This window comes from Bacillus rossius (genome assembly GCF_032445375.1).
Source record: "Bacillus rossius redtenbacheri isolate Brsri chromosome 9 unlocalized genomic scaffold, Brsri_v3 Brsri_v3_scf9_2, whole genome shotgun sequence".
Lineage (NCBI taxonomy): Eukaryota > Metazoa > Arthropoda > Insecta > Phasmatodea > Bacillidae > Bacillus > Bacillus rossius.
In genome coordinates, this window is record NW_026962013.1 from 25,105,679 (window position 1) to 25,127,993 (window position 22,315).

A 22,315-nucleotide genomic window follows, 5' to 3' on the forward strand; every position below is an offset into this window, starting at 1 on the left:
TCCCCAAACTTGTTAGTCTGAGGGCCACACTGTCTCTTCCACGTGTTTTCTCGCACAATCGTCGCACATTTTATTCTAAAATCAAGTTTGAAAAGTAGGGGTGCGATGATTACGAGAGAGAAAAAAAATTGTTAGATAAAGATATTTTTGTATACATAACCCATTCATGGAAAGTTCATTTATTTAAAAAGTGAAGTTTAAAAGAGCACGCCAAACAATTTAAATTAATAAGTCGTGCAACTAAAACCTTTCTTTGACTATAATAAGTAGAAAAACCAAAACTGTGACACGAAAGCAAGCCACTTGAATCTGTGACATGAACTAATGCGTAACTATGGTCATTGTACACACTTCCCACGAAAGAGTGCGGGCCTTCAGATGTAGTTAACTCAGCACTCGACAGATAGCGCGTGTGGCATGCAATATGCGAGATATTGATATTCGACTGCGTGTGCACATTCTATACAGGAAGCAACATAACCAAACACGAATGATGCCAACTAGCACTTTCTACATTATTGTAAATGGTACGTCATGACGACGCAAACGAACAGATAAAGGTAATAACTAGAGACAGGTGTTTTTAGCAATGCGCGAAATCGCGAAATATTAGCTAAATTAATATACATAAACTTAAAAATGTGAAATTATCAATTACTTAGAGAAATCACAAAAAAAATTAAGAAAAAACACACTGAAAATAGCTAAACGTCCGTATTTTGATGACTCGATAACAGCAGTCGATTATAATCGATTGTTAACGACTTTCGATAGTCTAGGAAGTCGTATTCGTGTTGCGCTATCGACTCGCCACAGTTTGTTAAAATGGCGTGCATGTAATCTAACGGTTTTGCTCTGTTTCTTTTTGTAAAACGTTGATTTTAAAATGGTTGTGACAGTATTTGACAGGGCGGCGGAGTTTGCGAGCGAAGGATTCTATGTCTTTGACAAAGTGCAAAAAATTCTCATGTGCAAGTACTGCAACGTTAGAATAGAGTGGCAACGGAAAGACACGTGCTTGAAACACATAAAAAACAGTGCCTCGCATAACAAAAACAAGGAAAGTCAACAATCCGGTGCAAAAAGGCAAGTTTCGCTGGAATCAGCCTTGTTGACGGCAAAAAAAGCAAAATTTGACAAGAATGAGTTCATCATGTCAACAACTCGAGCTTTTATCGAAGCGAACATCCCAATTGAAAAACTGGATGACCCGAAACTTCGTCAATGGATGCATAAGTACATTGCAGGTAGGTGCTAAAGCGTACAATATTTTAACAGTTTTGTGCATTCTTAAGCAGATAAACAGAACGTTACGATAATAAATTTTGTTAGGCCTACCTACACTTGAAATATTCATATAGCTGCGAGTCGTGTTTTTTACAGCACTTATTGGAAAAAGTTGATATAACCTAGCCACAGATAAAAATAGACATAACTTATTTGTTTTTAGGTTAGGACTTGAGCTTTTTTTGGTCAGTAAATTTTTTAAAACAGTTTCCAGTACTGTGCTTTGTAACATGTTTAGGCCTAGTAAATATATGCATTTTTTAAAACCTGAACTATGCAGACAAAAAAGTTTGTATAAATTGTGCAATAATATCTTGTGAATTATCCTACTCGGAATTGTGGTAGGCCTTACAGGTTACAGAGTTTAAAAGGCATACATAGGTCTAGAAAAGTATTCATTTTTGTGGTTTGTATAAGAGAGTACATTTAATTATGTTACAGTAAAAATTTTACAACACATTTTAATCATCCACCACTATTTTTTTTTCTAAGGCGCTGGGGACTTGCCGTCTGCCAGTAGAATACGGAAGGCTATGTTCCAGTGGTTATTAGCGAGGAGGAACAGAGGTTGAAAGAAGCTGTTAAGGATCAGAGAGTTTCCATTCTCTGCGATGAAACGTCATATAGAAAGGGACAGTGTGTGTTCGTAGTCCTAATAAAAGTGCTTGGCTGTGGGGATGTGTCTGTTCAAAAACTTTTAGTTGGTGGTGTTAAAGTTCTAGCAAATGCAAATGCTACTGAATGCTCCCAGGCAATTGTAGGTGTTGTTCATAAGTTAGGGATTCATTACGGGAACATTGTTTCGATAACTTCAGATTCTGCCAGATATATGGGAAAGTGCATCAACGCCATCAGAATCTTGGTGTCTGAAGATCTGGTTCATAAGCAGTGCTGGGCTCACAAACTGAACTTGGTAGGAAATATTTGGGCCATACAGTTAAGTGATTTCAACAACTGTGTCATACAAATCAAAAACTTGTTTTTGAACACATGGAAAAGAAAGCATGCATACATGCAATTTTTGACTGAAAAGTATATGAACGATGAAAGTTGCAAACCTAAACTTTTCCCCATCCCGGTTATAACCAGATGGAACTCTTGGTTCAAGAGCGTAGAGTATTTGTGTGAATTTTTACATGACATTGTTGGCTTTGTTGTAAGTGTGGAAGAAGAAAGTGTTGCAATCAATTATTTCAAGGCTTTGGCTTCGTGTGAAGTCAACAAAATGCACTGTCAAGCTGTAATGCTTGTTGAACACTGTGCACAGTGCTGCAACTTACTGTTAACACTAGAAAGTAGTAAAATTCCAATGGCACACACACTCAATTCAAAATTGAATGACTTATCTAAGAGTTTTGTCTTGCTTAATGACGGCTTTTTCTTTGAAAAAACATCTGCTGCACTTTCCAAACTTCCAAAACACAGTCAGACACAACTTACAGGTTTGTTTAAATATGTAGGCGAAAAAAGTTTATGCAAAATGAACCAGCTGATAGATTCTGACAGTGCAAAAGATTTCTTTTCATCTCTTGGTCAGCTGTTTGACCATAGAAACATTATTAAATGTAGTGTAGAAAGTAATGATAATTGTCTTTTAGTAAAAAAATATCCCTATGCTCAAGGATCTTGCAACAACAGAACTAATTGTGCCATATTTTGTATTCAGAGAACAGGCTTCAAGTTTGTGCAAGTCAGGTAAAGATTATGATCCTGTTGCAATTCTTTTATTGTTAAAGTCCGAACATAGCAAATTTGTTGATGCTGCCGTAAAGGCATTGTGGATACCTGTCGACAATGTTGACTCAGAAAGGTCCTTTTCAATATATAACAACATCATGTCTGACCGAAGGACAAACCTTTGTGCGGATAACATGGAACTGATGTTAACTTTGGCAATGTCCGACTAAGTATATGTTGAAATTCATTTTGTCACTTGAAGGAATACTGTCTGACTTTGTCCTATTTATGTGTAGTATTTTGTTTCAAAATATTTTGCTTGGCCTACTTTACCTTCATTTAATTTTTGATGTGTGCTATCTATAGATTTATTTTATTTCCTCTGCATAGTTGTTGAATTGTTGCTTGTTCTGTGCAAGTATTTGGTAAAGTTATGTATGAAACTGTATAGTTTTACTCTTAAATCATATATTAAACACATTCACGTAGAACTTATATTTATAAACCTCATATTGCAGTTTTAAAATCAACTAAATTTTTGACGAAACTACTGATGAAATAGCGAAAAATATACCAAAATCATCTCATAAAAAGTAACGAAATTGTGCAAATGTTTTCACCTAAAACACCTGTCTCTAATAATATTTTAAAAGGCTTTAAAAGAAAATTTACCCTTTGACAACTTCATATTTTCGTTAATAAAATAAGTGGTAGGTAATGTCCAAATAAATATTAGACTTCTACTTTAAAATACATTGTTTCATACGGAAAAGATACCTACATAAAGCGCTCTGCATCTAATAGCGGGACCAAAAACAAAATGTGACGTTTACGCGATAAGTTTTTTTATCCCAATTTTGACGGCCTGAAATATAGGTGCGACGATTATGCGATAAAAGAGGGAAAGTCCCATGGGCCAAAACCTAGCTGGGTCATCATCCCAACATAGTATAAAACTATGGCGGGCATGTCCGACCGGTGTTGGTTCGAGGGTCGTAGTTTGGAGACCCCTGATCCAAAGAAATAACTGGTGACCAGAATCATCTACAATCCTAGACAAAATCATATTAAAATAATTAATTTAGTGATTCCACCAAGACTGGTACCAAGATATTGTAGAGACTCAATTGTGACACTTACCTCTTTGATATGCATACTGAGCAATGTTGGTAGCAATCTTCAAAGAACATTCTCTAATGGTACGTAGTGGAGGATACAAACTTCCTTTACTGATATCCTCACTTGTCACATGATCAGCAATGGTCTGCCCAAAACATAAAGCATGTACTCTACTGAAGACAGACCAACACAAGACTCTAGATCTTTTTGGTAGCAAAACCACAACAGATTTCACTTATCAAAATTTTACATTATTTAGTTTATCTTCCCAGAACAAAATTTAATATATTAACAAGAGCACAGTACGCTAAAAAAATTTTCTTTATCAGAGAAAAATTATGCCTAGATCATGATGAAGATACACAATTATAAAATTGTTAGTAGTTGTTAATGAAAATATAAAAATGCCAATATAATATGGACTTACTGACAAGTAAAGTTAGCACAGGAGTAAAAAGCTGCATCTAGGTTAGTGCCAATTAGCAATGATTACCTGTAAATCATCCATTAGAGACACAGTTAGGTTAGTAACAATGAAACACTGTGATTTCACCCATCCTAAGTTACTTTTAAGTCTGATGACAAAATGTAAATTTAAAGGTGCAAAGGTAAAAATTGTAAGTGAACATGAACCTAGAATATTTTGAATTGAAGGTTATTTTTATCTCATTTCAGTATTTCATGTGTCGTCTTAGTTATGTAAAAATTAGCTTAAGGCAATTTTCAAGTTTTTTTTACTGTGCGATGAACAGTAAAAATATTGATCCTGTTCAACTCAGATGTCTCAAAGCCTTATTTCAAAGCCCTCTCCACAATTCAATTTCTTAGAATACAGGAGAGAAAAATGTACATTTGGGGATATTCGAGAAGCACTTGTAGATTCAACCACACAATTTTATAATATTTTACCTTAAGCTACTATATACATTAAGCAATTTATGCACAAAAATTTTAAGCCTGATTTTAGAATTCGTGCTCTCAGCAAAGATCTATAAAAACTACCTCATCAATGAAAAACATCACGCCACCTAAACTACGGAAACTTACCTGCGCTGCAATAAGGAAGAGTTCCTCTTGAATGTGATGGATGCCCATGCAAATAACGCCCAGTGCCACTCCGGGAAATATGTAAGCGTTGTTACCCTGGCCCGGGTAGTACATCTTCCCCTTGTAGTTGACTGGCGCAAACGGTGAACCACTTGAGAAGATGCAACGGCCCTGCGTCCAAAAGCAACCGCATCGGTGAAAACTAGTATGTCACATGAGGCATAAACAAAATTGCCAAAAAGATACGACTCACGTCTGTGTTTGTGTACGCCTGCTCGGCCGTACATTCGGCTTTGCTGGTAGGATTGCTCAGAGCAAATATGATGGGCCGCTCGTTGAATGAGGCCAAGTCTTTCAGAATCTCAGGGGTGAATGCTCCACCACACGCCGAGGCACCTGTAACAAAGTCACTACATTGAACATCATTCTTCTGACTTGAATGTCAATTTTTCATACACAGCAGTGCAAAGTTGAGCATTATGCCGTTAAAGTTGGCTTTAAATAAAAACAATTGCTCGAACTGATTACACTCTTTCGGTATTATTATTTGTATTGTGTGATTAGGCAACATTCATATATCCAGATTATTATAATATTTTGGTAAGAATTCTGATTATATCTTAACTCAATCAAGCACAGTATGCACATTCTTCTTTAACTTAACATCCATTGCTAAATGTTAATAAGCGAACTGATAGTAATGGAAAATTGCCAGCTGTTGAACTGTATTAAGGAAAATACCAATGTTTTCAATGGAAAAGATTTTAATTAATTTTTTAAGTATCTAAATAGTCAAATTATTTTGTTTTAAAAAAAATTAACAGTATTTACCCAAATAAAGCATGCAGGATTTTTTTTGTAAACTGTGCGCTAGAAAAACACGGTGCACAACTTATTCAAAACTTATCGTCGCATGGCAACACTGCATATCACAGGTTCCGTCAAGCTCCAAGGTTGGGAACACCTGCTGTTGCTTATCGGATGGAGACAAAATGTTTGTTAGTATGTGAAAATGTGGGAAAGAAATTTCAATGTATGCCAAAGTTGCTGAAAAACTAAAAATTGATCAAAGAAGCTGAGTAAATGGGAAATTGTAATGCAGGAAAAAAATAAGCGGTTGCATAAAGTCCCATACATGATTGAGGACGAAAATTATTTATTTTTGAATGATGGTGGTATACCAATTAAAATTTTATTTGAAAGGTGATAATTTGTTACGTTACCTTCTTCATGTTTTTATATTTATATGGATTATAATCTTTGAAATACATCACTGATTTCAGTCATTTATGGCCGAGATGTTAATAGCACTTCACTACAATAAACATAACAGCTGCTGTCATAGCAATTTTACATCAATCGATACTTTCCCTCTTATCACGGAAAACATATAATTTAAATTCATATTTAAATAAAATATTTACTGCCTGATCTCTTAGCATTTATTTTTATATAACTTATATTACTGAAATTATTGGTTCCTTTTAATATTTTTTTAAGGACATAACATTTTTGCATTGGTTCAATTGCGACACACACAAATATGTACAAAAATTGGTTAAAAAACTAATTTGTTTGGTCCAAATGTGTTTTCATAACTCAACCCACATGGATATCTACGTCATTACCCTCAATAAAGCTCTGTTTTAATGTCTCACACAAAATAAATTAAATCTTGAGCTACCAATCTATAGTTACGTTGATGGATGACAAAAAGTCCATGCAACACATTATGGTGTAACTAAAATCTATGCAACATGAAAAATGCTCGTTCATGCACACTCAAATTCATTTATCTTTAGTTTTAGTTCCATAGCCCCTAAAATTATGTGTACATGTTTGTTTTACCATGTCAGATTAAATCTATATCTGAGATAATACATCCAAGCACTGTACATTCAAATAAGTGGTTTACTAATGAAATGAGATTGAAGTTTTAACAGAATTGCCACGTTAATTGTGTGTTTGTTCTCCTGATATATTTTGATGATTCTGATAATTCCATAAAATTTTTACTGTGTAGACCCCTGTCCTCTCCAGTTTTTTAATATTTTTTGAATAGTTAAGCTATTTAACTATTTTATTTAGAAAACTTGTTAACTATGTTTTTACTGGTTTTCAATTTGTTGGCTAAAGAAATATTTATGAGCGATTTTTATTATTTTATTTCATTTAAATATTCTTTTTATGAATACATTTTTCTACGTATGTGTTTCATGGTTTGTTTGGGATGTTTGGAGAACTTGAAACAGTGGTTCTGTGAAAGAAAGAAAGATGCCTGACACTGTGGCGTCGAAATGACAAGACAATAGTTTATCGCATCCTGTGTTAGAGAGAGACACAGGCGTATCCAGGACCGTGGAGGAACTCTCTAACCGGGAAATACCATAGTAGTAGTTGGAAGAATAATTATTGTAGCCAATAGAAAGGAAACTTTTCCAGGGAAGTCCCCAGTTTGTACTTTTTGTGTTTTTTTTTGTGTACTGTGCTTTGTCTCGTCAGTCGTTGAAAACGTACTGTGCCGAAAGGACGTACGGGAGTGGCTGCTTTCCAAATAATTCAATGATTGCTTAAGGGCAAGCATTTTCACGTCTGGATGCCGGGGCTGTATTCCGCTACTAAGTTTTAACAAGTTTTTGCCTTTGTTTTGGACTGTTAACTAGAATTTGCAGGCCCCAGACGTGCGGCGCGGGCCCAAGTGATCCGATGGTCCACCGGGACACAGTTTCCCATGTTTCTTCGTACCTAGGCACGAGGTCACTAGGGATATTATTTTGTGAAGGCACAGAACTGGGAGTAGCGATCAGAGAAGGTGAGTGAATGTTAGTTTACTGCCGGATATTTTGTGGAATGGACACGTAAATTTTATGTGGTAAGAATAATAAACTCTTTTAAATAAATGCTACCATGGAAAGTTTTGATTAATTTTGTAATCATTAACAGAACTTTTCACCCCACTACCTGCAACTTCAGATGGGATATTTTCAAGTGTTGATGTACGTGCAAGGAACAGTTGTCGCCTTAGCCAGGCACAATTGAAACTTTATTAATCATAACCTTAAATTAAAAAAATTAAAAATACTAATTTGCAATAATCTTGCTACTGTGACAGCACTGCAAAATTATAAAATTGATTATTACATTATCTTCTGTGTAATCTGTGTACGGACATGCTGAAGTGTTCTGTTTCTTCTCAAAGATTAAATTTAACAGTATACAACTAAATTAAAACATTTTATGTCAATATTCGAACATGAATGGGAATACAAGAAAGATGGCTTTTACATCTTGGACAACGATTAAAAAAAAAAAAAATTTAAAAAAAAATATGCGCCAGGTAGCAAAGGCTGTTCCTTTTCTTGGTCGTATCAAAGAGTGTGTGTTTTTAGACGGGTACCATTCTTTCCAAAAGCTAGTTCAAGCTACTTCATGAGAAGAAAGCAATGTTGATGATCTGCAAATTTTGGATGGGCTGAAGGAAAACCACAATAACTTCTTAGAAAGTGCCATTTCTTCTATTTGGATTCCACCATCAAATATAGACAGCGAAAGAGCATTTTTTTTAGTACATTTTGACCAAACTGAGGAAAAAATTTTAAGTGGAGAACATTGACATGGTGCTTGTATCATAATACTCAACGGCAGGCTTATAAATTTAAAAAAAAAATGTTTGGCAATTGCGGTACTAATATGTTTTCTGTACAAATTCTTAGAAGGGAAGCTTTAAAAAATAATAAAATTTCAACATTTTGTAATTGTTTTGTTTCTCTTTTGATGCGGTCTTAAGATATTTAGCACCACTCTTGTGTGATTTAGCCAATGTATTTAGTTATTTTATTTACCATATTCTGGTGTTCCTAATTATTCTTGTTGCAAGAATAGTGTGTGCCAAAAAATACAACTTGCAGATGTCAATACTCTACTGGTACAAAGAATCCTAGAAAATGGTCAATAAAAAATAATTTTTTATAAATATGTCCAAAATATACATTTAACACCAACGTAAAAATACGGTAACAATTATATTTTCAAAAGTTTGTTGCGAGGGTTATTCAAGTGCATGCCTAGATCCTGGTTACCTAATACTACAGTACAATCCTACATTGAATATATTAACTTTGAATACCTTACATGCTTAGGATTTTGGTACTTTTACATTATGCAATTACGTATACGTATACTACCTATGTACTTCCTTGGCATGCTTTAATGATAGCAATAGGTTATGTCAGAAAAAAAATATTATTTAAGTACAAAAACTTACCAATTAAAATACTGGGCTTGATTTCTCTGACAACTTCCTGTAACGATTTTGTCACAGCATGATCTTTGGCATAGTACAGTTTGTGACCTAGAAAACCAAAATTGTCAATTATTACTGCATACAAATAATGGACATAAGAAAGAATAAAATATCCAAAATAGAAAAATTAATTATACCTTAACTATTAATAATTTTTAAAAATTGTATACATATTATATTACATTTTAAAATAGCTTAAAAAGTCCAACAATAATAGTAAACCTAATAAGATTTTATAAAGCATAATTACACTAAGGATCCACATTTTCTTGCCAAAATTTATAAAACCAAAAAATTAATAATTTCTTTAATAGATTATATCACACAAGTCCAGTGGACTTAGAATTGTATATTTTATGTGTATTACCACCATTTACTCAAAACTGGTGATTAAACACTAAACAATCTACAATGGTTTTCATTTTGAAAAAAAAATTAGACTGCCTGTCAACCAATGGACTCATGTGTTACAAATATAAAAAAAAATATTATGAATGTAAAAACACAACATCTATAATCTATAAACATATTATTTGGTAAATCAAATCTTCATTTAACAGCTAAAAATAACTAGCATTTGTTTAAAATAATATATAAAGGGAGAAATAAAAGAACTTATGGTGACTAGCATGAAAAAAGTACACACTAACATCACAATAATATTTTAGAGTACAATTTAAATTTTACCCTCTAAGTTTCCTTCAGGGCGATTTTTGACTAGAAGACCGTCTATATCAACCATCCAAATATTTGACCTGGCTGCTTCAACAGGAGTTCCTTCAGCCTGCATTGCTTTCACCGTCAGATCAGCAATACCAATAGCAGCCTGTAAAGAACCATACAATTTCAGCAATTTGCAACAGGTGAATGCTTGAGAGATAACCATTTTCACAATCTGGAAACTTTACCTCTCCAGCACCAAGGAAAAGTATTTTGTTGTCGGAGAGCTTCTTGTTGGTAACCCTACGGGATGCGAGTAAACCAGCAACAGCCACAGATGCAGTCCCCTGGATGTCGTCATTGAAAGTGCAGTACCGGTCCCGATACTTGTCCAGGAAACGGAAAGCATTGTGGTTGCCAAAGTCCTCAAACTGAAACATAATTTCTAGCAAGGCTTTGAAACAATCAAACTACCAATTGCTTGAAAAACAGAAGAAAATTAGTTTTGGCAAGTTAAAAATTAATTGTACAAAAATGAAGCAATTTTTTTAAAGGCTCCGATACTAAAAAGTACAAATATTGGTAATTTAAGAAGAAAAAATTGTCAGTTGGCTTGAGATAGATACAATAGTTTATTTAAGAAGTCTAAAGAAATAAAAGGCTGGACTGGGTGGAGGAGAGAAAAATCATGACATGAGTGATTTTTATTCCATAGTTAAATAATACATGAACTAACAGACAAGACTGATATAAACAAATATTGTAAGAGCCTTAACTAATCTTGACTAATGACTGCAAAATTATTAAACCATAATATTGGTTGACTTAGCATTGACTGAAAAGATTGTTAAAAGTAGTATGAATTTAAATGTTTGCAAATATGTACTTACTTTCAACGTTTCAACAATAAAATACAGTAAATGTGTAAAAATACTAAAATTCATTTACTATGTTTACCCAAATAACCAGAGCAAAACTGTTCGTAAAAGGTGGCTTATTCAAAACTTTACAACGCTGCAGAGCACAAGTTCCGTCAAGCTCCAAGATAGGACAACTTGCTATTGCTAATGTACGACGGACATCTTGCATGTGGTTTGTGTGGGTTTCTGTGAAAAAGACGTAATAATTACTGACTGATTGCAGGTTGCTGAAAAATCCGTGTTTTTGAGTAATGATATATTGAAATACAATTTTTATTTGAAACGTGAGAATTTTCTGTGGGTGCACTTCTTCAAAATTTCCCAAATTATTTTGCTATAATCTTTGTAACATAGCATTGATTTTGGTCATTCGTGGCTGGGATGTTAATGGTACTTCACTGCAGTAAACAAAACAGCTGTGGTCGGTAGCTATTTTACATTCATGATGCTTTTTCCCTCGTGCCAAAGTAAACGTTATCACAACTAATCAATAGATAAATATTTACTGCCTAATATCTGTAGGGTTATGTATTTTCAAAAAGATTTTTGCTGGAAATATTGATACATCTAATAGTACTCTTGTGTTATGAATAAAGAGTGCTTTAAAAAATAATCAGCAAACATCAACAACAGTATCGAGAATGCTATTAGGTTTACAGAAAACATTTAAGGCAATTATATTATAAGTTTGAATGATTACCAAAGTCCTGAACAGACATTGAATAGAAACTTGAAATATGGTCACCTGTTCTGTTTAAAAGTTTGGTGCGAGGCTTATTCAAGGGAGTGGCTTATACTGGTCAATACGGTACTTCAGATAAAATGACGAGGCCAACTGTAAAATGGACTCGCATTCAGAATGACTTCAGGTTTTAATCCCAATCAATTCATCCTTATTTTGGTCTTTCATGGAATCATCACCCCAGGCAAATGGTGGGTAGGTACCTTAAAATTGGAATCCCTGACTTGTAGTATGTAGTATTTGTCCATTTCAACAATATGTAAAACCTAAATACCTCTTTCATTATTAATGCCTTAGAGAATTTCTGGTATTTTCTTCTTTACCAAAATTTATTATTGGGAAACATTTTAGAATTTTACCTGATCAATTACTCTAGTTCCACAATGTAAACATAAAACATTAAAAGTTAATAACGTAATTTAGGCCAAATGACTAAATGGAGATAGGACAAACCTGTATAAGTGTGTTCTGACCATAGCGCTTTACGACACCTTGCATGAACTCATCGATGAAGTCATCATACTCCTTCCCCGTTACTCGTTTGTGCCGTAGCCCAATGTAAAGTGGGTCATTTAATAGTTCCTGAAAGAAAAAAATAACATGATGGTGTGAAAAAATTTTGAGGTGAAAAAATAATAAATTCACTTAAGACACTGATAAGAATTTAAAATGCATGGACTGGAGATTGGATTGCTACAAAAGGGCAATTCCAAACAAATTTAGGTTTTTAGTATTTAAATTTGGTATTAAAAAAAATCAATTATAGGTACATATTTAACATACAATGAAATCTCATTACAATGTATTTGAAACACACAAATTTTAGTAATCAAAAATGAAAGACATCTTGTAGGGATCTGATAGTTATGGACGTGCTTTATTTGCAAAAATAAAAAGGGGAAAAAAAAAAAGACAGTAAATGCTAAATCCACAACAAATTTTGTTTTAACGTAACATAGCCGGAATTACAATAGCTCGTCACGTCTGTCCATCGCAGATCGATTTACAACAATCCACTCGTCTATCATGATATTTTTCAATTTGAATGCTGTCAGATATTGAGAAAACTTAAAATTATGGAGAAAGTTTCTCTTGTGTAATTAGATTAGTTAGAAAATCATGAAAGCTATGCATTTTCATAACTCATTAAATGTGATTTTTTTTTTCAACATTTCCAGAGTTACAATGCATAATTAATTACACTTTTGTTTTGCTGCATACATTTCAGTGGCAATATGGCCTATATGTTTACTCGGTTTGTAACTGTTACTGTTCCATGGTGATGTGCACCAACTTAGAAAGAATTTCATAAACCGAGAGATTAAACTAATACTACACACTGACATGTTTTTTGGTTAAAAATTTTTTACTTAATTTTAACATTTTTACACCACTATGCAGTTTATTCACTGACTTAAGTACTGCTTTAACATATTTTTAATGATGAAACTGACTGATTACAGGTGTCTCTAGTTATAGTGTATGTACTGCAATTAATTTTAATGGCCCCTTTAAAACTAGGTAATAATGACTAAAGCTTTAAGACAAGGAATTATCAAAAATACATAACAACAGAGAGGAAATTCCTGCACAGACCATCAATCACTACCGGGAAATGAGAGCAATGTGACAGTTACTAACTTCGTTGTTGGTGCCCACATCGATTGTGATGGGCAGACACTGGTGAGGCTTAATGCCCGCCAGTGCAGTGTAGAGCGCCAGCTTGCCCACGGGGATGCCCATGCCACATGCTCCGAGGTCACCCAGCCCCAGAATCCTCTCACCGTCTGTCACCACGATCGCACGCACATCCGGTTCGGGCCTGCGGAAAACAAACAAGACTTCATGATAAGAGTACTTTAGATATGGAACTGGAGTTGAAATTTTTCTTTACTGTGGTTAATTTATTTTTATTTGAAGGTAAAATCATCCCAAACAGATATGCCTTGATTAAACTGAAAAAAAAAAACTGGTTCAGCATGACATTCATAGTAAAGTTTTATAAATTTTGGGCACATCACATCTCAGCATGAGATTCAACACGTTCACCTACCAGTTTCGCAACACATCAAACACATGACCCCTGTCGTTGATGGTGATGAAGAGGCCCCTGGGTCGCCTGTAGATGAGACCGAACTTCTGGCAGGCCAGACCCACCGTCGGGGTGTACACAATGGGCATCATCTGCTCCACGTTCTCAGAGACGAGCCGGAAGAACAGGCGCTCATTTCGATCCTGCCACACAACCAAACTTATAAAACATAAAGCATTCTCATTGGCTGTAATAAAAATGAAAAATAAAAAAAATGAAATTGGACCTTTTAATTCTTGTTTCTACCAATTATATATTATTATTATTTGCAGAGATTGTCGTATCAAATCCTTAAATACCATCAAACCATTAGCACTTGAAAGAATTAATATTTGAGAAAAAGATTTAAAAGAACATATTCTAGGTAATGCATTAAATTCAATTTAATATTGGCTTTGCATCAAAAATCTAGTGTTACCACAGGCCTAGCATGTGCAATTGTGTGTACTAGCAATTTAAATGTTCAATTTCAGTAAGTTTCAAAGCAGTGTTTTATAAAAAAAAACTTTTTTTTTTTTTTTTTTAACTGTGCTGGCCTATTGCTTTATATTTTTTGCAAGTCAATAAAACATTAAGATACTAAAAAATATAAGTATTTAGAGAAATTAAAATTCTGAGATAGCAAAAATGCTTTCAGAAAATTTAAACCTTTAAGGATAAGAATGAAAGCAAGAATGGATTCACATCGTACGACACAATGGACAATAGGTGAAAACAATTATTGGCTTAAGTGCAAGTAAGAGTATATGGGAGAGAGGTACTCTTAAACATGACAACTTTGGATAGTTATCTTCTCAGGTAGAAGGCTGAAAACTACCTAAAAATATTAACACAAAAATTTTTTATAAAATTTTTATGCCCACACTGATCTACACAGATAGGAATCATTGTGTAACAAACACAATGTTAAGTAGGCGTGATGTTGTAGGTCACAGTTGAACCAACTTCTTCACACTGCAAAAACAGATGAGGAAGCCAAGTGTAACCAGCAAAAGGTAAAGGCCACACAGCTATGGTAAAAAAAAGTGTCTATCGAAGAGTACTTGTGCCCATGTCCATTAACTTACTTTACGGACCTGACAAGTTCGTTAGTGTTTCTTGCCATTCAGTATAAATACAAAGAATAATTGTAACTGCATTGTATACTGCACATTCTCGCAAAAAATATTTTTATTCTAAGTGCATCTTACATAATACACTTTCAGGAAAAAGCTTTGCCTGTATTGACACACCACTCTAATTTCCAGGAACATGGTAATGGATTTCCATGTCTTAATATATCACTAGTATTAATAAAAAGGAATATTTATGTGGCGATCACTAATATTGGTTTATTTTACACAAGTACATCAGCATTAAAGTACTTAGTTTCAACTAATTTCCCAGTTTCACATACCTCATGTTGTGATGTAGAGTTATAGGTTTATCCACATAACATTATTTCTGATGTTTCAAAACCCAGCATTGACATGTACACACTCTCCCTAAATTCCTTGTGCACTCTTCATATAGAATGCATCCACACTAAGGAGCATACGTAGGAAGGGGGGGGGGGGGGGGGGCGATATATCCCCTCCCCCTGAACAACAAAATCCAATAATTCTATCATTCCCACCAATAAACCAAAATAATTTGAAAACATGGTTCTATTACCCCTCCGACCTACCAAATGAAATTTTGAGTACATTCCTGTAACATTTGCACCTACACTCACCCAAAAATATTTCATTTTTTCTGAAAGAATCATAAATTGATATATATATATATATATGTAGGTGCAAATATTGATTGACTGTTATGGCCTTGATATGTGTGAATATAATCCTATTTTAGGTTCAGGATTTTTTGTTTCAAATTTTTTTCCAAATATTTAAAGTTTTTCTAAACATTTTATACCGAAGCATGTAAATGTGTGATCAACCAACAACATGCATTGAGCACGCATCACACACTCGACAACACGGAAAGAGCGCTATCCGATTGCAGTGTGAACATTCTTCCGCCTGGAATACGGGCCCGAGCACAGCTCCTAGAGGGAGCGCACCTGCAGCTCCACGAGGTACAGGTACTTGTTGAGGTCCTCCTGGTAGCGCTCCACGCTGATCCTGCACAGCTCGAGCTGCTCCTCCTGGGTCTTGAAGCGGGCCGGCATCAGCCCGTGGATCCCCAGCTGCTGTCGCTCCTCCAGGGTGAACGCCAGCCCCTGCCGCCCGCAAGGCACACGCACGTGACAGACTGGGCATCGTCCGCAGGGGTTGGGGGGGGGGGGGGGCACTAACAAGACTCCAGCACTCGTCCCGGGGAATGTGGGGCAAGGCAGATAAGACTGTGAAAGCATCCAAGCACTAGGCTCGGCTTCAAACGCACATGACGGAACAGGCATCGTCCGCAGGGGTGGGGGGCGCTGACAGGACTTAAGCACTCGTCCCGGGGAAGTGGGACAAGGCAGTAAAGACCGTGAAAGCATCCAAGCACTAGGCTCGGCTTCGCACACCCGTGAGAAATTCATAGCCTTTTGCTGAACGCAGAAGGAATATTTTAAAAATGAGCTACGTAAACCAGAAAATATACTTACAGTGATTGAACAAAATGGCAATTAGTCAAGCAAAAATTATAATTATGAATATTTGCAAGACTATTAAAAAAAAAGAAAATAATAGGAACCATACATCTGGTGACAAAATTTGCTACAAAATGAAAGGCATATATTGTGGAACATCTGACAAAATTGTTCTACATAAAAATTATCGCTCTAAAATAACAGAACATTAATTCCTCCATGCCAATATTAAACTCGGCTATAGTGGCGTATAGTGGCGTAGCAAACCTGTTGCGTTGTATTGTATTACATTAGTGAAAATAAAGGCTCATACTTACTTCAGTTCAAGATTAACTTCTACTATAATTGAGTTGCATTCATAATGAACATAATTTTATGTCTTGCATGTTTACTGTATTCTCACCTATACAATTATTTCTAGGTTTTAATCAATATCTTATAACATACATTACTACAGTATGAATGGAATGTTACTGTAACTTAGCTGCAGAAATAAAAATGGTATATCTTCTCTCTGAAATGGTGTTTAAATAATCTTCAATCATTTGGAAATTGTGAATAACTATATAATTTTATTTTAAATTGAGTATTTATTTCCATGAATATTTTCATTTGTTATAATTTTTCCTACTAGCCTACATGAAGCTATAAAATTTCTTCACTTATGACTGATCGATCATGAACTTTAGAAGAATCTTTATTTTGTTCCATATCAAAGCATTTACAGAAGAAATACGTATCTGCACAGATTAATACTTTAGTTGTCAGTTTTCATTCAAACTACATATTCTCCACTACAAAATCATTAGTAAATCATACATATAAAATTCACTATCTAATTCTAACATTAATGAATGACTAAATGTTTTCCTACAAAGTAGGCACAGTCTTTTTTTTTTTGCTACAAAATGATTATGTTTTCATTACAGATCAAGAACCAATATTGAAAATATTTGAGGGATAACTATAAGTTGTACTAATAATAATTATGACAGTAGAGACATGCATTATAGTTTTATAGTGCACGAAATAATGAATTTTGTAAAAATGTACACTAACAGAAATTAAATTTGCTAAATAAAATTTACAGTATGTACCACCATCCTACCCGACAGCTATAAAATGCAGCCAATAAAATAAATTTTTTTATACAAAAATCTTAATAAGTAATACTTAGCTATATTTTGCTACCTTAAATATTCTGTTCAAGCTTCACGTTGTGCTTACAAAATACATTACAACATTCCCTGAAACTTTATTTTCAGTCGCCAGAAAAAAAACTATTAAATAATCAAATATCTTTTATTCTGTAAACAAATTATGACTAAATGAAAATCAACATTTTTCAAATTTGTTTAAGGGCAATCAAGATCTTAAGAGGCTATTTGTTTATAGATGGATCTATCTTTCTTCCAAGTGTAAATCTGTTTAGACTACTCACTTCTGAAATCTGAACAGGGGTAATTCAAGCCTTTAATATATTAAGTCAGGTTTTATATTCTCAGAGAAAAAATAAACCGATATTTAAAACACTTTAAGTAGAAGCAGTGCAATTGGTCTCTGGGAAGAACCCTGTAAATGTCAACTCTTTAACTACACAAGCATAAAAACTATGCTAAAATTGTCATCAACAGTTATTCTGAAATAGATTGCCCAACTAATACTACAATGAAAATAATAATGAATTTAAATAAAGGATGCATCCAACAGAAAAGTATTTTTTTTTACTTCCTGATATTTTTATAACTATTCTGTAAAATGGCATTGCAATATTTCAAGTAGTTTCCCAGAACTTAAAATTTTAATTATTGGTTAGGTTGGATACATTAAAAATTGTGTAAAAACAAGTAAATATTTGGTGAAATCATGTCAGCAATATTCATTACGTATTCTCATTTCATTAATATAAGTTACCTGACCCAACAAACCTTTCTGTTTACAAGAATCAGCAATACGCTCAAAAATCTAACCTCAAAAACAAGTAAACAGGTAAACATTAAATAACACACCTTCACAATAACATACAACCGTTCACAACATCCACATTTCAAATGACATGCAAACGTCTTGTTCCAAGTATTCAACATGGTGAATACCATGTACACCCATGAACACGCAACTAGAAAATAATTCTCTTTCCGGTAATGAAATAATTAAATTGTAGCTTTGCCATTATACAAACTAATAAAAAAACTTCATGGCATTAAAAAAATTGCATTTTCATATTTTTAATCACTTCTTTAAGACATGCTTCTCTCCTAGATAACTCAAAAAAGATAATACGTACTAAAACACAAACGAAAGTATTTTTGGGTAAATATGTACAGTCGCGGTAGATGCCAAAAAAAATGCTAAAAATCCGAAAACACTTTTATTCTGTGCTCTTTCACTTCCTCTTTTCAAATCAACCGGCGGAGATAAGAAATTCCAACTACTTTCGGAGATATCGAATTTTTTAATTTTCATCACAATACCTGCGTATTCATGCGGAAAAAAATGCTAACAATCCGAAAATACTTTTATTCTATGCTCTTTCACTTCCTCTTTTCAAATCAACCGGCAGAGATAAGAAATTCCAAATACTTTATGAGATATCGAATTTTTTAATTTAGCAATGCAACGCCCGTTTAACCCTTCGAACGTCGCCATTTTTTATTTAGACGTGTGTTAGTGAATGCGTAATAAATAAAATGGTCGATTAGGTCAGGTCAGTTACATTATAAATACTTTCAAACTAAGCGGACATTAAAAATAATGTGAATTTAATTTAATGGTTCTTTAGGGTAAATCTGTATTGTACGGATTAGCGCCAAAAAAAATCGTACAAATATGAAATAACTTTCATTATATGCTCTTTTACGTCCTCTTTTCAGAACCGCCTGCGGAGATTAAAAATTCCAATTACTTTTGGAGATATCGCCGTTCTTATTTTGCAATACAAGCCCTATGTAATCATTCAACAGACGCAATTTTATATTTTGCCGTGTGTGCGTAAATGCCTAAATAACAGAAATTTTCCATTAGGTAAGGTTAGTTACATGATAAATACTTCAAAATAAACGGAAATTAAAAATATCAATTAATTTTACTTGTATAGTTTTAAGTATTTATAATGTAACTGATCTGACCTAACAAAACGGGACAAAGGTAGATTAGGTCAGGTCAGCTACAGTATAAATACTTTGAAACTGAACGGACATTAAAAATAATAAAAATTAATTTTAATGGTTGTTTAGTTTTAAAGTATTTATAATGTAGCTGACCTGACCTAACAAACCGGGAAAAAGGATGAACAGTAGGAACTCACGTAATTTTCTTTTTACGTGATGTAGTCGTTCAACTACGTCGCGAAAAAAATAAATAATAATACTTGTAAACAAGCAACAATGGTGAACGCGGGAAGCCTACGATTCACTCATCCTTCTGGACATACCCGAATACTCACGTTGGCAAGCCTTCTTTCAACAGACGAGAGGCAAACGCCCGATCGTGCATCTTCGGTTTTTTTTTTGTTTATTGTAAATAAATATGCAACTCATGAAAACTAATGGTCAATTAGGTTGTTAGCTACATTATAAATACTTCAAAACATTGTGGATGGTTGATTTGGTTAGGATAGCTACATTAAAAATACTGTGAAATCATGTAAACGGTTTCCTAGCGCTGGAGCTACATATTAAATGTTATTTGCTAAGCAACCATAAAATGATTTTACAGTTTTTTTAATGTAGCTATATTTACCTGATATAACCAACCATCTACAATGTTTTAAAGTATTTTTAATTACTTCTTGCTAATTTTAAGAAAAGAAGGCTTGCCAACGTGAGTATTCGGGTATGTCCAGAAAGATGTGTGAATCGTAGGCTTCCCGCTTAATGCCGCATCAGTGCACAACATGAAAATTAAAAAATTCAATATCTCCTAAAGTATTTGGAATTTATGATCTCCGCCGGGTTTAATGAAAAGAGGAAGTTAAAGAGCACAGAATAAAGGTATTTTCGGATTTTTAAATTTTTTTTTTAAAAAATAGCCAAAAAATGAATATTAAAAAATTCAATATCTCCAGAAGTAATTGGAATTTTTTATCTCCGCAGGCGGTTCTGAAAAGAGGACGTAAAAGTGCATATAATGAAATCTATTTCATATTTGTACGATTTTTTTTGGCGCTAATCCGTACAATACAGATTTACCTTCTTTAGTTTTAAATTATTTATAATGTAACTGACCTGACCTAACAAAACCCGGACAAATGATGAACATTAACAACTCACGTAATTTTTTTTTACTTATTACTTGCGCAACAATATCCAAATAAAAAAATAATACTTTAAAATTAGAAACGTTAAAAACTCACCTAAGTTGGAGGCGGGTACATTTCCTTTGCCACTATAAGGAAATGATGCAGTCGTTCACGGCAGAAGTTCACCGATTAATTAAACATCGTATTGAACAATAAATGAAAAAATAATCACGGATTGGTTCATTTGAATACTGACCAATCACGGAATAAATAATCACCTATTGGTTAATTTGAATACTGGCCAATCACAGAACAGTCACGTGACAAAATTGTCCAATAAGAAACATGATACTCGTAAACAAGAAACCTTATTATCAATGACAAGAAACAATGGTCATCGCCGCATACTACGCAGGTATTGTGATGAAAATTAAAAAATTCGATATCTCCTTAAGTATTTGGAATTTCTTACCTCCGCCGGTTGATTTGAAAAGAGGAAGTGAAAGAGCACAGAATAAAAGTATTTTCAGATTTTTAGCATTTTTTTTGGCATCTACCGCGACTCTACATATGATGAAATTTAAAAATTCAATATCTCCTAAAGTATTTGGAATTTCTTACCTCCGCCGGTTGATTTGAAAAGAGGAAGTGAAAGGGCACAGAATAAAAGTATTTTCAGATTTTTAGCATTTTTTTTGGCATCTACCGCGACTGTACATATTTACCTATTTTTGTACTAATCTAAAACGTCCACAACATTAGCACAATGATTTGCCGGAGAACATAAAAAGTTCATGGCAATTAGTTAGTTATCAAGACTCGCAGGGATGCGACAATGCATACCTTATTCAACCTGGGGTCTCGCAAGTGGTCGATGCCCTGCACCACATTGGGGCAGATGATGTCTCCCGTGACCTCATGGTACAGGCGGTTCGGGGAGAGGACGACCGACACGAGACGCAAGTTGTTCCCCAGGAGCCGAGAGCCACGGACCACGCCCCCCAGGCTCTCCCTGCAACACGGCCCAAGCTCGAGCATGGATCGGCGTGCGGTTAAACCAACACATTTTAGTTTCTTTCCGCTCAAATCCTTTGCATTATCCTGTCACACAAGAGGAAAATAAATGTTTGCGGTTCTAAACAATTCTAAACATGCTTAAATAAATTGAACCTGAATTTGTAACTTTTGACTTTATTATTATTTTGCTTTTTGAACCCACTTGCAAATACGCTTCCACCTTAGTGCCAAGGAGTCCTCTCTCCACTTCACACTCCCTTCACTTTAAGCTCTTTTCATAGTTCATTCACACCTCCCACCTCTAGCCCATTCTACTCCAGCCCTGTCCCCACCAGGAACACTGTTCATCTTCACGCATTGTCTCTCCTCCCTTTGTACCTTCCTCTGCACAAATGTAAGTGAGCTGCCACCGAACCAAACAGTTTTCTTACTCCACTTAAAAACTGAATGTTTGCAAATACAAATTCTGATACTACACTTAAGAAGCCTTGAAGAATATAGTAATGTGTTGGCTAATGTTCATAATATGCAATTATTTGTATCTTTCGGGTATTCAGGAACTTTTATTAGCATTATTTGTTACTTTTAATAGGTAACACATTTCTAGGTTGCATAGTTTCTAAATAACTAGTTTAATCTACAAACAATTTC

At 34.3% G+C, this 22,315-nt stretch overlaps 1 protein-coding gene across 3 annotated transcripts in view; it reads right to left on the reverse strand.

Moving 5' to 3' along the window:
- The window catches only part of LOC134543239 (NADP-dependent malic enzyme-like), a 37,922-nt gene that overhangs the window by 9,361 nt on the left and 6,246 nt on the right, over positions 1–22,315 (reverse strand). For all 3 annotated transcript variants that reach the window (XM_063388143.1, XM_063388141.1, XM_063388144.1), the window contains exons 2-12: positions 21,491–21,659; positions 15,892–16,050; positions 13,809–13,990; positions 13,397–13,577; positions 12,209–12,337; positions 10,342–10,524; positions 10,121–10,259; positions 9,395–9,481; positions 5,384–5,526; positions 5,131–5,301; positions 4,105–4,228 (exon numbers count right to left, since the gene is read on the reverse strand). In XM_063388143.1, the coding sequence (XP_063244213.1) occupies positions 4,105–4,228; positions 5,131–5,301; positions 5,384–5,526; positions 9,395–9,481; positions 10,121–10,259; positions 10,342–10,524; positions 12,209–12,337; positions 13,397–13,577; positions 13,809–13,990; positions 15,892–16,050; positions 21,491–21,659 (1,667 nt within the window). The remainder of the gene's footprint in view (positions 1–4,104; positions 4,229–5,130; positions 5,302–5,383; positions 5,527–9,394; positions 9,482–10,120; positions 10,260–10,341; positions 10,525–12,208; positions 12,338–13,396; positions 13,578–13,808; positions 13,991–15,891; positions 16,051–21,490; positions 21,660–22,315) is intronic.